This window comes from Hyperolius riggenbachi, chromosome 4 (assembly GCF_040937935.1).
Source record: "Hyperolius riggenbachi isolate aHypRig1 chromosome 4, aHypRig1.pri, whole genome shotgun sequence".
Taxonomy (NCBI): Eukaryota; Metazoa; Chordata; class Amphibia; order Anura; family Hyperoliidae; genus Hyperolius; species Hyperolius riggenbachi.
The window spans coordinates 376,581,434-376,593,478 of NC_090649.1; the positions used below are offsets into that span (position 1 = coordinate 376,581,434).

At 44.5% G+C, this 12,045-nt stretch overlaps 1 protein-coding gene across 1 annotated transcript; it reads left to right on the top strand.

Moving 5' to 3' along the window:
* Positions 1-1,640: 1,640 nt before the first annotated feature.
* COX20 (cytochrome c oxidase assembly factor COX20) lies at positions 1,641-11,485 on the top strand. Its single transcript, XM_068232058.1, has 4 exons — positions 1,641-1,720; positions 7,567-7,669; positions 10,069-10,132; positions 11,071-11,485. Exons 1-4 carry the CDS (start codon positions 1,685-1,687, stop codon positions 11,210-11,212), a joined length of 345 nt encoding a protein of 114 aa, XP_068088159.1. The 5' UTR covers positions 1,641-1,684; the 3' UTR covers positions 11,213-11,485.
* Positions 11,486-12,045: the final 560 nt, after the last annotated feature.

Sequence of the window (12,045 nt, forward strand, 5' to 3'; positions counted from 1 at the left end):
ATACACACGCCATACTGTAGCAAACGACGGGTCCATCGCTGGGCGGACTTTCTGTCGACAGTAGCACGTGTGTATACACGTGCTACTGTCGGCAGAAAGTCCGCCCAGCGGGAGGGTCGGACGGACCCATCGTTTGCTACAGTTTGGCGTGCGTACGCGCCTTAAGGGTCAGTTCAGACAAACGACTCCCGATGGCTTGTGTCGTCACAATGAAAACCTTTTCTGCAACTGCCAGTGTTTTGATGTTGTTTGTCATCACTGCTTTTGCCTAGGGACTTTGATCAAACAACGCCAATCAATGGTAAATATTAATCTCAATTATGATGCGAGGGATTCCTAGTGTTAAATGCTAGAGATACCCATGGCAGCCATCCATCTGAACCAGCAGTGACGTAGCTAAGGAGCTGTGGGCCCCGATGCAAGTTTTACATTGGGGCCCCCCCAAACACTCTGTACATAACAATTGATACGGTGCACCAAAACCTGCCAATGGCAACTACAGTGTCAGAGGTGCAAGAAGGGGATGGGGAGCAGTTTGTTAGTGATTACCACTATTCAAAGTATCTATAGAAGTGATTATTATGAGCACAGGGCCAATAAAGAGCTAATACTGCAGCTAAGGGAGGGCCCCTCTAGCCCACAAGCTGTCGCCTCCATACATTTCCTCTTTAATCTCCAGATACCTCCCCGCTCGGACCCTCCGTTCCTCACAGGAGACCCTTTTGTCCTCCAGCCTAGTCACCTCCTCTCACTCTCGCATCCAAGACTTCTCACGGGCGGTCCCTCTCCCTTGGAACTCTCTCCCTCAGCCGGTTCGTCATGCCACGAGTCTGGAAACCTTCAAACGTACTCTGAAAACACACCTGTTCAGAAAAGCCTATAATTTGCTATAGGCAGCACTGAAGGCACACTGGCTCACCCACTAATCCTGGTGTTTCCTTCCCCTTTGTTTCCTCCCCACTACCCTCTAGATTGTAAGCTCGCAAGGGCAGGGACCTCCTCCTAGTGTTTCTCATACTGCTGTAATTTTAACATATGTATATGTACCAACTACATATCAACTATGTATGTATCTGTATTTATTCTATTCAATGTCATGACTGTACAGTGTTTTGTATTTCTTATGTATATTTGTTCCCCATTATTTGTTTGTACTATGTACAGCGCTACGGAAGATGTTGGCGCTATATAAATAAAAAATAATAATAATAATAATGTGGTCGCAACCTCTGCACCCCCTATTGCTACGCCCCTGTGAACCAGGTCAAAAAAGATGAACATCAAAATAAAACATATCCTGTCTCCTACCACTATTCTATAAATAAAGGTAACAGGAAAACAAAACAGATAAAGCAGTGATAAATGTACAATGAAAACCTACAAAAAAAATATTGGATTCTAAAAGTACCTGACATATTTTTTTTATCACATATTATTGGAGAACAATAAAGTGGCGATATAAATGAAGATCGCGCTATTGTACGAGTATGATGAGATGATTATGAAAGCCTATGGTTGTAGTATACCAGGAGGGAGACAGAAGGCGCCGCTTTGTTAGTAGCAGCAGAGGTTTCGATCCAAGAGAGTGCTGTCAGTTCGGCTAACACCGCTCTAGGCTTCATCTCATCTCTATGGTTTACGGCGGGCGGATTAGTTGAAGGTCGTCAGCCTCTTGCCAACCAACATGGATGATAAAGAAGATGGGCCACCGAAAGAGAAGGTAGGGGACGCATATTTCATACAGATTACTGTGGTTTCCGTGCTGCATTCGTAACGTACCGAACAGGAAGCCATCTGTGTGTGAAGTTCGTGTGTGTGTGTGACGTCACCAGCTGCTTTCCTACACGTGTTGAGCTCTGTAGTATTAACCCCAAGCATTCCAACAGCAAGTTAGCAAAGCACTGGCTGCCACTGGGAATATTATACCAGTGTTTCTCAAACCTTTCCCTGTGACTCCCCAACAGTGCTTGTTTTGCAAACATCTCACCTATGCACAGGTGGGGTAATTAGTGTCTAATCTACATGGAATCCACCTAGCTGAGCCACGAATTACCCCACCTGTGCATGGGTGAGGTTGTCTGCAGAACATGCACCTGTTTGGGAGTCACAAGGACAGGTTTGAGAAACACTGCGTTAAACCATAGCCATACCTCCCAACTTTTTGAGAGGAGAAAGAGGGACACTTAAGCCATGCCCCTGCCACACCCCTGATCACACCCCTAATCACACCCCTAATCATGCATACCATAAAGATTTCATAAGAAAAATATGTTGTTTTATAATTCAAACCACACTGGTCCTGTCTATCCTGGTCCATTTTCCTTCAAATTAACATATTAAAATTAGTAATATATCAAATTTAAAGGATGGGAATAAAGTTTAGAGCCAATCAAATACATTTTTAGAAGAAAATATATCTATCTCTATATACACTTGTTTTCTTTCCGCTGAAGCTCAGGGGTGGGATCTGGAACAGCGTGGTGGAGGACATAGGAAAGCCTCTGGAGGACCCAGAAGCTTCCCCCTCCAGTGATAGGTATTTAAATTTGTGCATCGCAAACCTCTCCGGTTTGCTTTAAGTATGCAGTGCAAAACATGGCAGAAGTGAAATAAATGTTAGTTCTAATTTGCTTCAAAGTAACCCTGGGCTGAGAACAAAAACAAAACAAAACAACAAAGGCTGAAATCCATGGTGGCCTAGATTACCTCCTCAAAGGTATCCTGATGCTGCTCACTCCTGTGCTCAGTTCAGCAAGATCCTTCAGTACAATACTCTTGTAACTTACCCCTTACTGCTCAGGCGAAAATCCAAATTGCACGTGCAGCGAAAGAGCTTATCCAGGTAGGTAAAAGGACAAGTGCAGTAGGGACCCCAAGGACAACGAGCTGCATTAGGCCACTCAGTAGTTAATCTAGCCCACCATGAGTTTCATTCAGTATGCTTTTCCCTGAGTCAGGCATACTTTAAGGTGAACCTTAAGGGCCCGTTTCCAGCAGTGCCGCGCGCGGCAACACTTCCTGGTCTGCGGGAACGCTGACGAATCCCATTAGCCGTGCCATGCATGGCTATGTGGTTTGCAGCCTCCCGCACGTAAACTGATGGCAATGTCGGCCGAATCACTAAGGTAAGCTTCCTGGTCTGCGGGAACTCTGACGAATCCCATTAGCCGTGCCATGCATGGGTATGGAATTCGCAGCTTCCCGCACGGAAACTGATGGCAATGTCGGCCGAATCGCTAAGGTAAGCGATTCGGCCGGCGGCGCCATTGTGTCCTATGGCAGAGTTTCCCCAAGCGATTTGCCTGCAGGGAAACTGCGGATTCGGCCCGGTTTCCGCGCTAGTGGAAACGAGCCCTAACTCTGAAAGAAAAAAAGTTTCACTTATCTGGAGTTCCCCAAGCCCCCTCCAGCCATCATGTGCCCTCGCAGCTCCTCGAGTGTCCTCCGCCACGGCTTAGTTTTGTTTTCGCTCCCGGGCGGCAACGCATCCTCTTCTTCGCCTTCCCTGCCGTCATGCGCAGGCACAAGTGTACTGCGCCTGCGCATGACAGCGGGGAAGGCGAAGAGGATGCTTTGTTGGAGGGGCCGAAAACAAAACTAAGCCGTGGCGGGGGACCGGAGGACACTCGAGGAGCTGCGAGGGCACAGGACGGCTGCAGGGGGCTTGGAGAACCCCAGGTAAGTGAAAAAAAAATTTTTCTTTCAGAAAACGTTCACTTGTGGTTACTAAAGCCATCTCAGCTATACATAACTCCCAACTGTCCCTCTTTTGGAGGGACAGTCCCTCTTTGGGAGCCGTTTCCCACTGTCCATCTTTCAGGACTATGGCCTCGATTCATCAAGACTTATCAATTCAATTACCGACAGCTCGGTAAAATTCCGAACTCGATAAGTTGATTTCAGGATTCATCAAAGTTATCTACAGCTGTTAGCGAGCATTCGGTAATCATTCGGTAATGATGCGATAAAACGGAAGAAAGTGCAATTCATGAAAGTGGGCGTGGTTTAGCGTTACATTGAGGATTAGTTATCTCCTTCACTGCTCTGTCGTTATTCCTGTCAGATCATTGGTGACAGAGAAGATGGAGCCATTTTAAGTGGTTTTTAGCTGAGAGTGATTCAAAGGCGCAGAATGGCAAGAATAAGGTCTAGAACCATATCAATTTGCAAGAGAATAGATTTATTTGCTATAACAGGACATCTGCATTTCTCTTGAATCATCTTGTAAGAGAACACAGGCAGTGCCAGGGTTAACTAATTTGCTAGCTGCACTATATTTTTTTTTTTTTTTAGAAAAGGCTCCTGTCAAGCTGGCGACCTTGTGGAATTGTCCCAAGCCACTTCCAGAATCCTGGTCCAGGTGTGAAAGTGAACCAGAGACGAAGCATCTTCATGTATTTTACCATATATATCAGTGGGAACATTAGAGAAAACACCTACCCTGCTCTCTGTTTCATTATTTACTGTTCAGCTTGCTTCTAATCAGCCCTGATAAAATCCCTGACTGAGCATTCAGTCTGGCTTTGTTCAGGAATCTTTATAGCTGAGTCTGTCTTCTGTGCTGTCTTTTCAAGCCCAAGCCTGCCCCCTTGTAGCTCTGCTCAGGAATCATTATAGCTGAGCCATTATAGCAAAGCCAGACTGAATGCTCAGTCGGGGATTTTATCTGGGCTGATAAGAAGCAATCTGAACAGTAAATAATGAAACAGAAAGCAGGGTAGGTGTTTTCTTTAATTTTCCCACTGATATATATGGTAAAATACATGAGGATGCTTCGTTTTTGGTTCACTTTAAGCCCTATTCAGAATGTTGCTATGTAGTGTTCAAAGGACTGCCTTTTACCCACAATTCCATGGGAATCTTATGGCCTTGTGTTAAATTACCGCTGTAAAATGGAAATATCGACACGTTACCGAATGGTTATCAATATTTTATCGAATTCAAACCGAATGCGGAAAAACCTTGATGAATACAACTAGAAATCGATAAACTTCGAATTTGGTAATTTAACAAACTGGAAAAAGTTATCTCAAAGACAATGATGAATCGGGGCCTATATATATATATCCCTATCAGGTCTGTGTGCAGATGCACAGATTTTTCCGCCAAAGCCTGAGCGGGTCTATGCTACTGCGTGAGCTGTCAGCAAGCCGGTCGACAGTTTTTGTTCTTGGGGTAGTGCTGGAATGGGTGGGGTGGAGGAGGATGGGGGAAGGCTCTCCCGAGATAAGTACCCAAATTGGGCACTTTTTTCCTACAGCTTTCCTATAAAGTTAATCTGTAGTCATTAAAAAAAAAAAGTTAAATACCTGTAGTATGGGAGAGCCTCTGGATAGAGGCTTCCCCAGTCTTCCTTTGCCCTTCCTGTGCTGGGACTCTCTAAACAGTCTTTAACATTAAACCTGAAGATTGCTTTGGCCGTGTTCCTCTCCACGCACCAGCGCAGGCAGAGCCTATGCTGTGTGGCTTCGCTCATACACAGGAGTATAGCCACGAAGAGGAAAAGAGTTGTGGCCAGTGGAGGTGAAGTATTGGAGCATCTAGAACATATAAGAGGCCTCCCCCCTACTGACGTAAATATATAACTTATTTCTTCTTTTTTTTTTTTTTATTAACGCTTCAGGTTTACTTTAAACAACATTGTCTTATTATAGCTAAAACAGATTGGCAACATTTTCAGTCATAGCAGATCCGATGTACATTGTTAATGGATCTGCCGTGTCTGTACATGCATGCCTTTTGCATCTGTTATGTGCGCTGTAGCATGTGTTTTTGACAACAGACTGCAAGGGAGACCTGATTATGGGAGGTGTCTAGGTTTTTTTTTTATTATATATATTTCTATTATTATTTTATTCTACCATCAAATCATTCCTATTTAATCACTATGTCCTATTTCCATTGAAAGAACTGATGAGAACTTTGTGTCCATTGGCATATGTAGTGTATGGTGACCAGAAAAATTGTGCAGGACTGAGTTCGAATTCCGCTTCTGTAAGACAATTGATATGTTAAGAACGTACTTGTCTCAATGGATCTTATAGATAACTGGTGGCTGGATAGTGTAATGGTTAAGGGCCCTGCCTCTGACACAGGAGACCTGGGTTCGAATCTTGGCTCTGCCTGTTCAGTAAGCCAGCACCTATTCAGTAAGGAGTTTTTTGGTCGAGACTCCCTAACGCTGCTAATGCCTACCGAGTGCACTCTAGTGGCTGCCTCGCAAGCGCTTTGAGTCCGACAGGAGAAAAGCGCTATACAAAAAAGGAATTATTAACATGGAATCCGTCAACCTGTCCACTTAGCTCTGGAAAACTGTTCGTTTTTAGGTCTAGTGTAAATCTAGCCTTATGCACTATGTCCTTTTTAGTGGTGTAGCTAAGAAGCCGAGAGCTGCCCACTACAAAATTTACATTTGGCCTTCCTTAAGCATAACTTGTGCTGACCTCTGCAGTGGAGTAGTTTCATAAACTTTGGAGCCAGTTGATTTTTGTACCGACTCCACAGCCCTGACTCGGTTGGCTGGACCACTAGGGGGTCTTAGGGTTAGGCATCAGTACAGGGAGGGTTCCATGTCAGAATAGGGTTAGGTTAAGTCATAGCAAAATATTGGTAAAGATTACAGTTATTCTACTATCTTAATTAAGTAAAATATCAGTCATTTTACCGATATTCTAGCGGCTATCTCAGGCACCCTTTTAACAGGTGCCTTTTTTACATGTACGCCCCAAAAACCTACCAAAGACAACTGTAGCGTCAGAGACTTGTAAGCAGGGGAGGGCAAAGTAGGTAATTTAGGGCACAGCCATAGCAATGGGGAAGTTCTGCTACATTGGAGCCACGGTGCAGAGCATCATAATAGCGACTAGAGTTCTGCTACCTTGTAGTGGATAAAAAAGTAGCGGGACAGCGATGAAGGATCGTAGTGGCTATTCTATCCTCTACAGGGCAGGAACAGCAGTGAAGCATCATAGCGGCTACTATCGGCAATACCTCACTCACACCATTTGATCTCATGGCTCTTTTAAATGTATGCGGAGGAGGGGAACAGTTTGATGACTACTAATGAAAGCAAATAGAGAGGTGATCATTGCCACCACAGCACCAATGAGAGAACTGCCCCCCACCTCCGACCAGGTTGCATCCTCTGTTGTTTCATGGGGCTGCCAGTTTGCTTTTTAGTTTCTACAAATTCTTGTAATTACATTATCTGCCTCTGACACTCTTTTTAACAGTCAAAACCATTTTCCACAGTTTCTTCCGAACACCTGTCTCCAACCAACTAAGGACTCATAGGCCTGAATTCACCAGAGGAGAGTTAGTAAGAGATAAAAGGTCGGTATTTTAACCCTTGCACAGTGGTGAATTGCAAACAAAGTGTTAAAATACCGCATGAGATAAAATACCGACCGTTTATTGCTTACTAACTCTTCTCTGGTGAATTGAGGCCATTGTCTGTTATCCGCATGGTAACATGCAAGTTTATTGACTGTGAATAAAATATGACGTAAATAAAAAATCCAGTAGAGTGAACTGGGGCTTTAACCATCCGCTGTATTCTTCCCGCAGTCTTTCAAATTGTGGATACAAAAGACACCATGTGCACGCGAGTCTCTGCTGTATGGTTCTGTTGGGTCTTTGCTGTTTGGAACTGGATATTTTCTTGCAACAAGTAAGTTATACTCAGCTACCCTTAAAAATGAGGTATCACCATTGAAATGTGTTGTAGGACATATCAGTTCCTGTGACGGTCCCTTGGATATACATAGTCTTATGGATCCTAACAACAGATATTGCAGTGTTCTTCCCAGAAATATTTTCAGCTGTGTGGCATGAAAAAGTAGCTGGGCGAGGTGAGATGAGAGAATACAGGGCCGCCGCTTCTCTGCACAATTCTGCTTACGGCAGAGGAGGAAGTGAGCCGTGGAGCACCCGGCTAAAAGAGCTTGGGGAGAACATTGTATTGTAAAGTTATGGTCTGGTTACACTTCTGCAGCTACCACTTTACGTTAAAAGTATACCTAAACGGGCCGTTTCCATTAGTGCGGAAACCGGGCTGAATCCGCAGAGTTTCCCCGCAGGCGAATCGCGCTGGAAAACTCCGCCATAGGAACCAATAGCGCCGCCAGCCAAATCACTTACCTTAGCGATTCGGCCGACATTGCCGTCAGTTTCCGTGCGGGAGCCTGCGAATCCCATAGCTGTACATGGCACGGCTTCTGGGATTCGTGCCCCCGCGCGTTTCGCAGCCACGCGCAGTGGCTAGTGGAAACAGGCCCTGAGGTGTAAGCTAACAATAAAGATATACTTACCTACACAGAGGAAAGCTTGTGGATCCTCCATGGCAGGGGTAGGGAACCTATGGCTCGGGAGCTAGATGTGGCTCTTTTGATGGATACATCTGGCTCACAGACAAATCAGTAGGGGTTGATTCACTAAGCTACACTGCTCAAGCAGCACAGCTTAGTGTGGCAGCGCAAGTAAAATTTTCAAAGTAGGCATGCTACTGCTGTAGCATACACTACTAACTTACTCACACTCCACCCAAAATGAATAGCTGCTTCAATTGTCCCACCCTGGACCCTGTCAGGTTCAGTGACTTTGTAGGACGAGATCCCCACACTTTGGCCCAATAGGATGCCTGTCAAGCGACAGCCAGCCTATTGGGCCAATCAAAGTGTGGGGATCTCGTCCTACAAAGTGAATCAACCCCCAAGTCAGCTAGCTAATTGTACAAGCTGTTAGTCGGTATTTCTTCTGTCCAGCTCTTGGGGAAATTGCTGCTGAAGCTGAAGACGTCTCTCACACTTCCGCTGCCCGACGGATCAACTGTATACACATCACCATGGCAACAGGGACATGAGCCCTCTGCTGCGCTTGCGTACTGTCCCAGTTTGAAACATATTGCATGGCTCTCATGGAAATACATTTTAAAATATGTGGCGTTTATGGCTCTCTCAGCCAAAAAAGTTCCTGACCCCTGTTCCAGGGGCTTCCAGTGTCTTCCTCACCCCTACCGTTGTTGTGCACAGAAACCCGGAAGATATCCGACAAAGTGCTTGTCTGATATGTTATCACGGCCCCGCTAACTGCAGTGTATGAACATAGGTGTAGCACAGCCATGCTCATGCACGAGTAGGGACACGGTTGCAAACTTCCAGAGGGTCCTGGGCAGACCTGCGCCCACTACTATTTTGTGACCGCTCCTTGCATTGAGATTTAAAGGATCGCCACCACGATACTTCACCAGTGTGGCCGCTACTACTTTAAGTAATGTAGTGGCGGCCTCGCTACTGATGTATTGCAGTCGCGATACTTCACATCTCACGGAGCATGCAAGAAGAGGCCGCAAAATAGTAGCGGCTGCAGGTTATTTAGGAGCACACGCTAAGCAGCACTACCACGCAGCCCTGGATTTAGCTTGTGCTGATGTCATTTAGCTTGCGCTGTAGCAGCGCAGCTTAATAAACCAGGCCCTGAGAATCTCAACAAAGTCCTCTAAGAAGATGATAGAGCGGTAAGGATGCCTAGTATGAAGTCTCACCACCTGTGTATCCAGTGTGCACCCTCTGTGAAAATGATTTTTTTCCCCCTGAAATATGTCAACACAAGGAGAATAATTGTACTAAGTGCTTTTTTCAGCCTGGTCCAACACCATTTTTTTTTTTAAGGCTTTTTTTTGTACTTTTTATGTACAAGGTACATGTACAAGGATGTCAGTGCATTGTGAAAGTTCTTCTGAAAGCTACATTTTCTGAATATACAGTGCATCCGGGTAGTATTCAGGCGCATCACCTTTTCCTCATTTTGTTAAGTTACTACCTTATTTCAAAATGGATTAAATTAACTTGCCAAAACTTCAAGTAAACTTTTTTTTCACGTTGACATTAGGGGGTGTTGTGTGTAGAATTCTGAGGAATTTTTTTTAATTAATTGTGGAATAAGGCTGTCGCATAACAAAATTTAGAAAAAGTGATGGGCTGTGAATACTTTCCGGATGCACTGTATTTACTGCTCAGTTTGCCAACACTAACATACTTTTTTTTTTGTTTTTTTTGTTCTCTTTTATAGGTAGGGTGAAACGCTCTTTTGATGTGGCTGTTGGAGGGTTTATTCTTACCAATATGAGTGTTTGGTAAGATCTTAGGATTTATTTTTTTTACTCACATGTGATGCAGGGGTGTATACTAAACATGACATACTGGTATTGTGACAATTCACTTTACTGGTTTATAAAAACCTAACCCATTGCATGGATTAAGAAAACACATAAGAGGGAGACTGTGCTTTATGCCATTAAAGTATTCATACAGGCCATGTCCTAAGAGAGAATAAGTTTTTGTGCCGCCCACCAGGATTGAGCTCTTACCTGCTAGTGAAAGTGCCGTGCAGACCTGTTGTACACCACACCATGCAACTGCTTCTGGCGAGAAGAGCGCAATGGTCTCCGACTGTAGCTGGCCATTACTGTCCCTTAAAGGATACCAGAACTGAAAAAAATGATTGCTGCAGTGTGTGGGGGGTTAAAAGTACATACCATCCGCTACTCCATCTGCTGCCGTTAGTGTAATATACATCCCGGTGTCCGGCGACTTGCTTGACCCCTCACCCGGACATACTGCACCCTGTGTGTGCAGTATGTCCTCCCCTCTTCACTTCTGGCCGGCGCAAAGCAAGCGGCTCAGAAGCACGCTGATCCCTCTGTCTCCTCTGGGCTGCGTGTGCACTCCACTACACCAAGTGTGTGGACCCTCAGTGTGCATTGTTTTAATTTTTCTTATGTGGTTTTGTTAAAGTGTACCTCCCTGTGGTTTTTGTACCTTGGTGTTGGCCACATCACTCTGTTCTGTGAGCACGGGGAGGTTTACACAGCTCAAGCTCTGAGGCCTATACATATTTCATGCAAGATTCTCAACAGAGGTGGTCATTATTGACCACCTTAGCCAAGTTTCATCTAGTGTGCGTACAACTGGAAATGCAGGGAAACAAAAGCTGTCTGTAAATTACATACATTTTGTCAGTAATTGCAACTTGTTTTGATAACTTGCTCGTGTTTTTTTATTTTAATTTTAGGTTTTACTGTAGATACAACAATGCAAAACGAAGGATACAGCAGAGAATAGTGCAAGATGGCATTAAACAGAAGATTTTATATGAAGGCAGCAGTATGGATCCAAATCTGTCCAAGAGGAATAATAGTGATGCAGAACAATAACCCCAAACAGGAGTGCTAAGAATGTATATAAAATTTTTATACAGTCGCTGAGCTAATTGTGGTGGGTTTGCTCTCTGGAAGGTGCTATTCACAGCAGAACTTCAGAGGGAAAAAGTTAACTGCATGTTTGCATCTGAGAAGACCGCCGAGAAGACTTGAAATCAATTCTGTTCCCATAGAACCCCATGACTTTGATCTGTATAGTAGTGGCAGAACAATGCCCACTGATGATTGGGAAGGTCTGTGATTCTGAGTAAATTAATCATGAATGCATTTGTTATGTTTTTAAATTATTTTTGCTACATTAGCTGAATTGTCAGCACAGCTACCAGCATCTTTCCTTCTCTACTGTAGTTGGTGTGTTGCTATGGGCAGGGGAAAGCAATGCAGGCTCCATTGTTTCAGGTATACATCCTCCGCCAGCTGTGTGCAGGCAGATTTATCATCCTCTCTAAGATGGCCAATGATGCTAATAATTCTGACTTGCATGCACATTGTTTGCTTGGAATTGGGCCAATCGAAGTCAGCAGGAAGTGTATATAATTGGTATTTTCCAACTTGCATATAATTTGTATGCAAGCTGGAATTATTTGAATCTCGTCATCAAGGATCTTCACCAGTGTTTTGAAAGGTCTTAAAACTTTGCAGCGTAGAAAGTTTGGATGCCCTCTTGAATTTTAGCATTTCAAACAAACTATGCAAAAGACTGGCCTTATCCATCATCATGATGGCGATTAGAGCCGAAGTTTGGGTACAAAATGAGATACTTACCTAAAGAGAGGGAAGCCTCAGAATCTATTGAGGCTTCCCTCCCTGCTCTGATGTCCCCCATC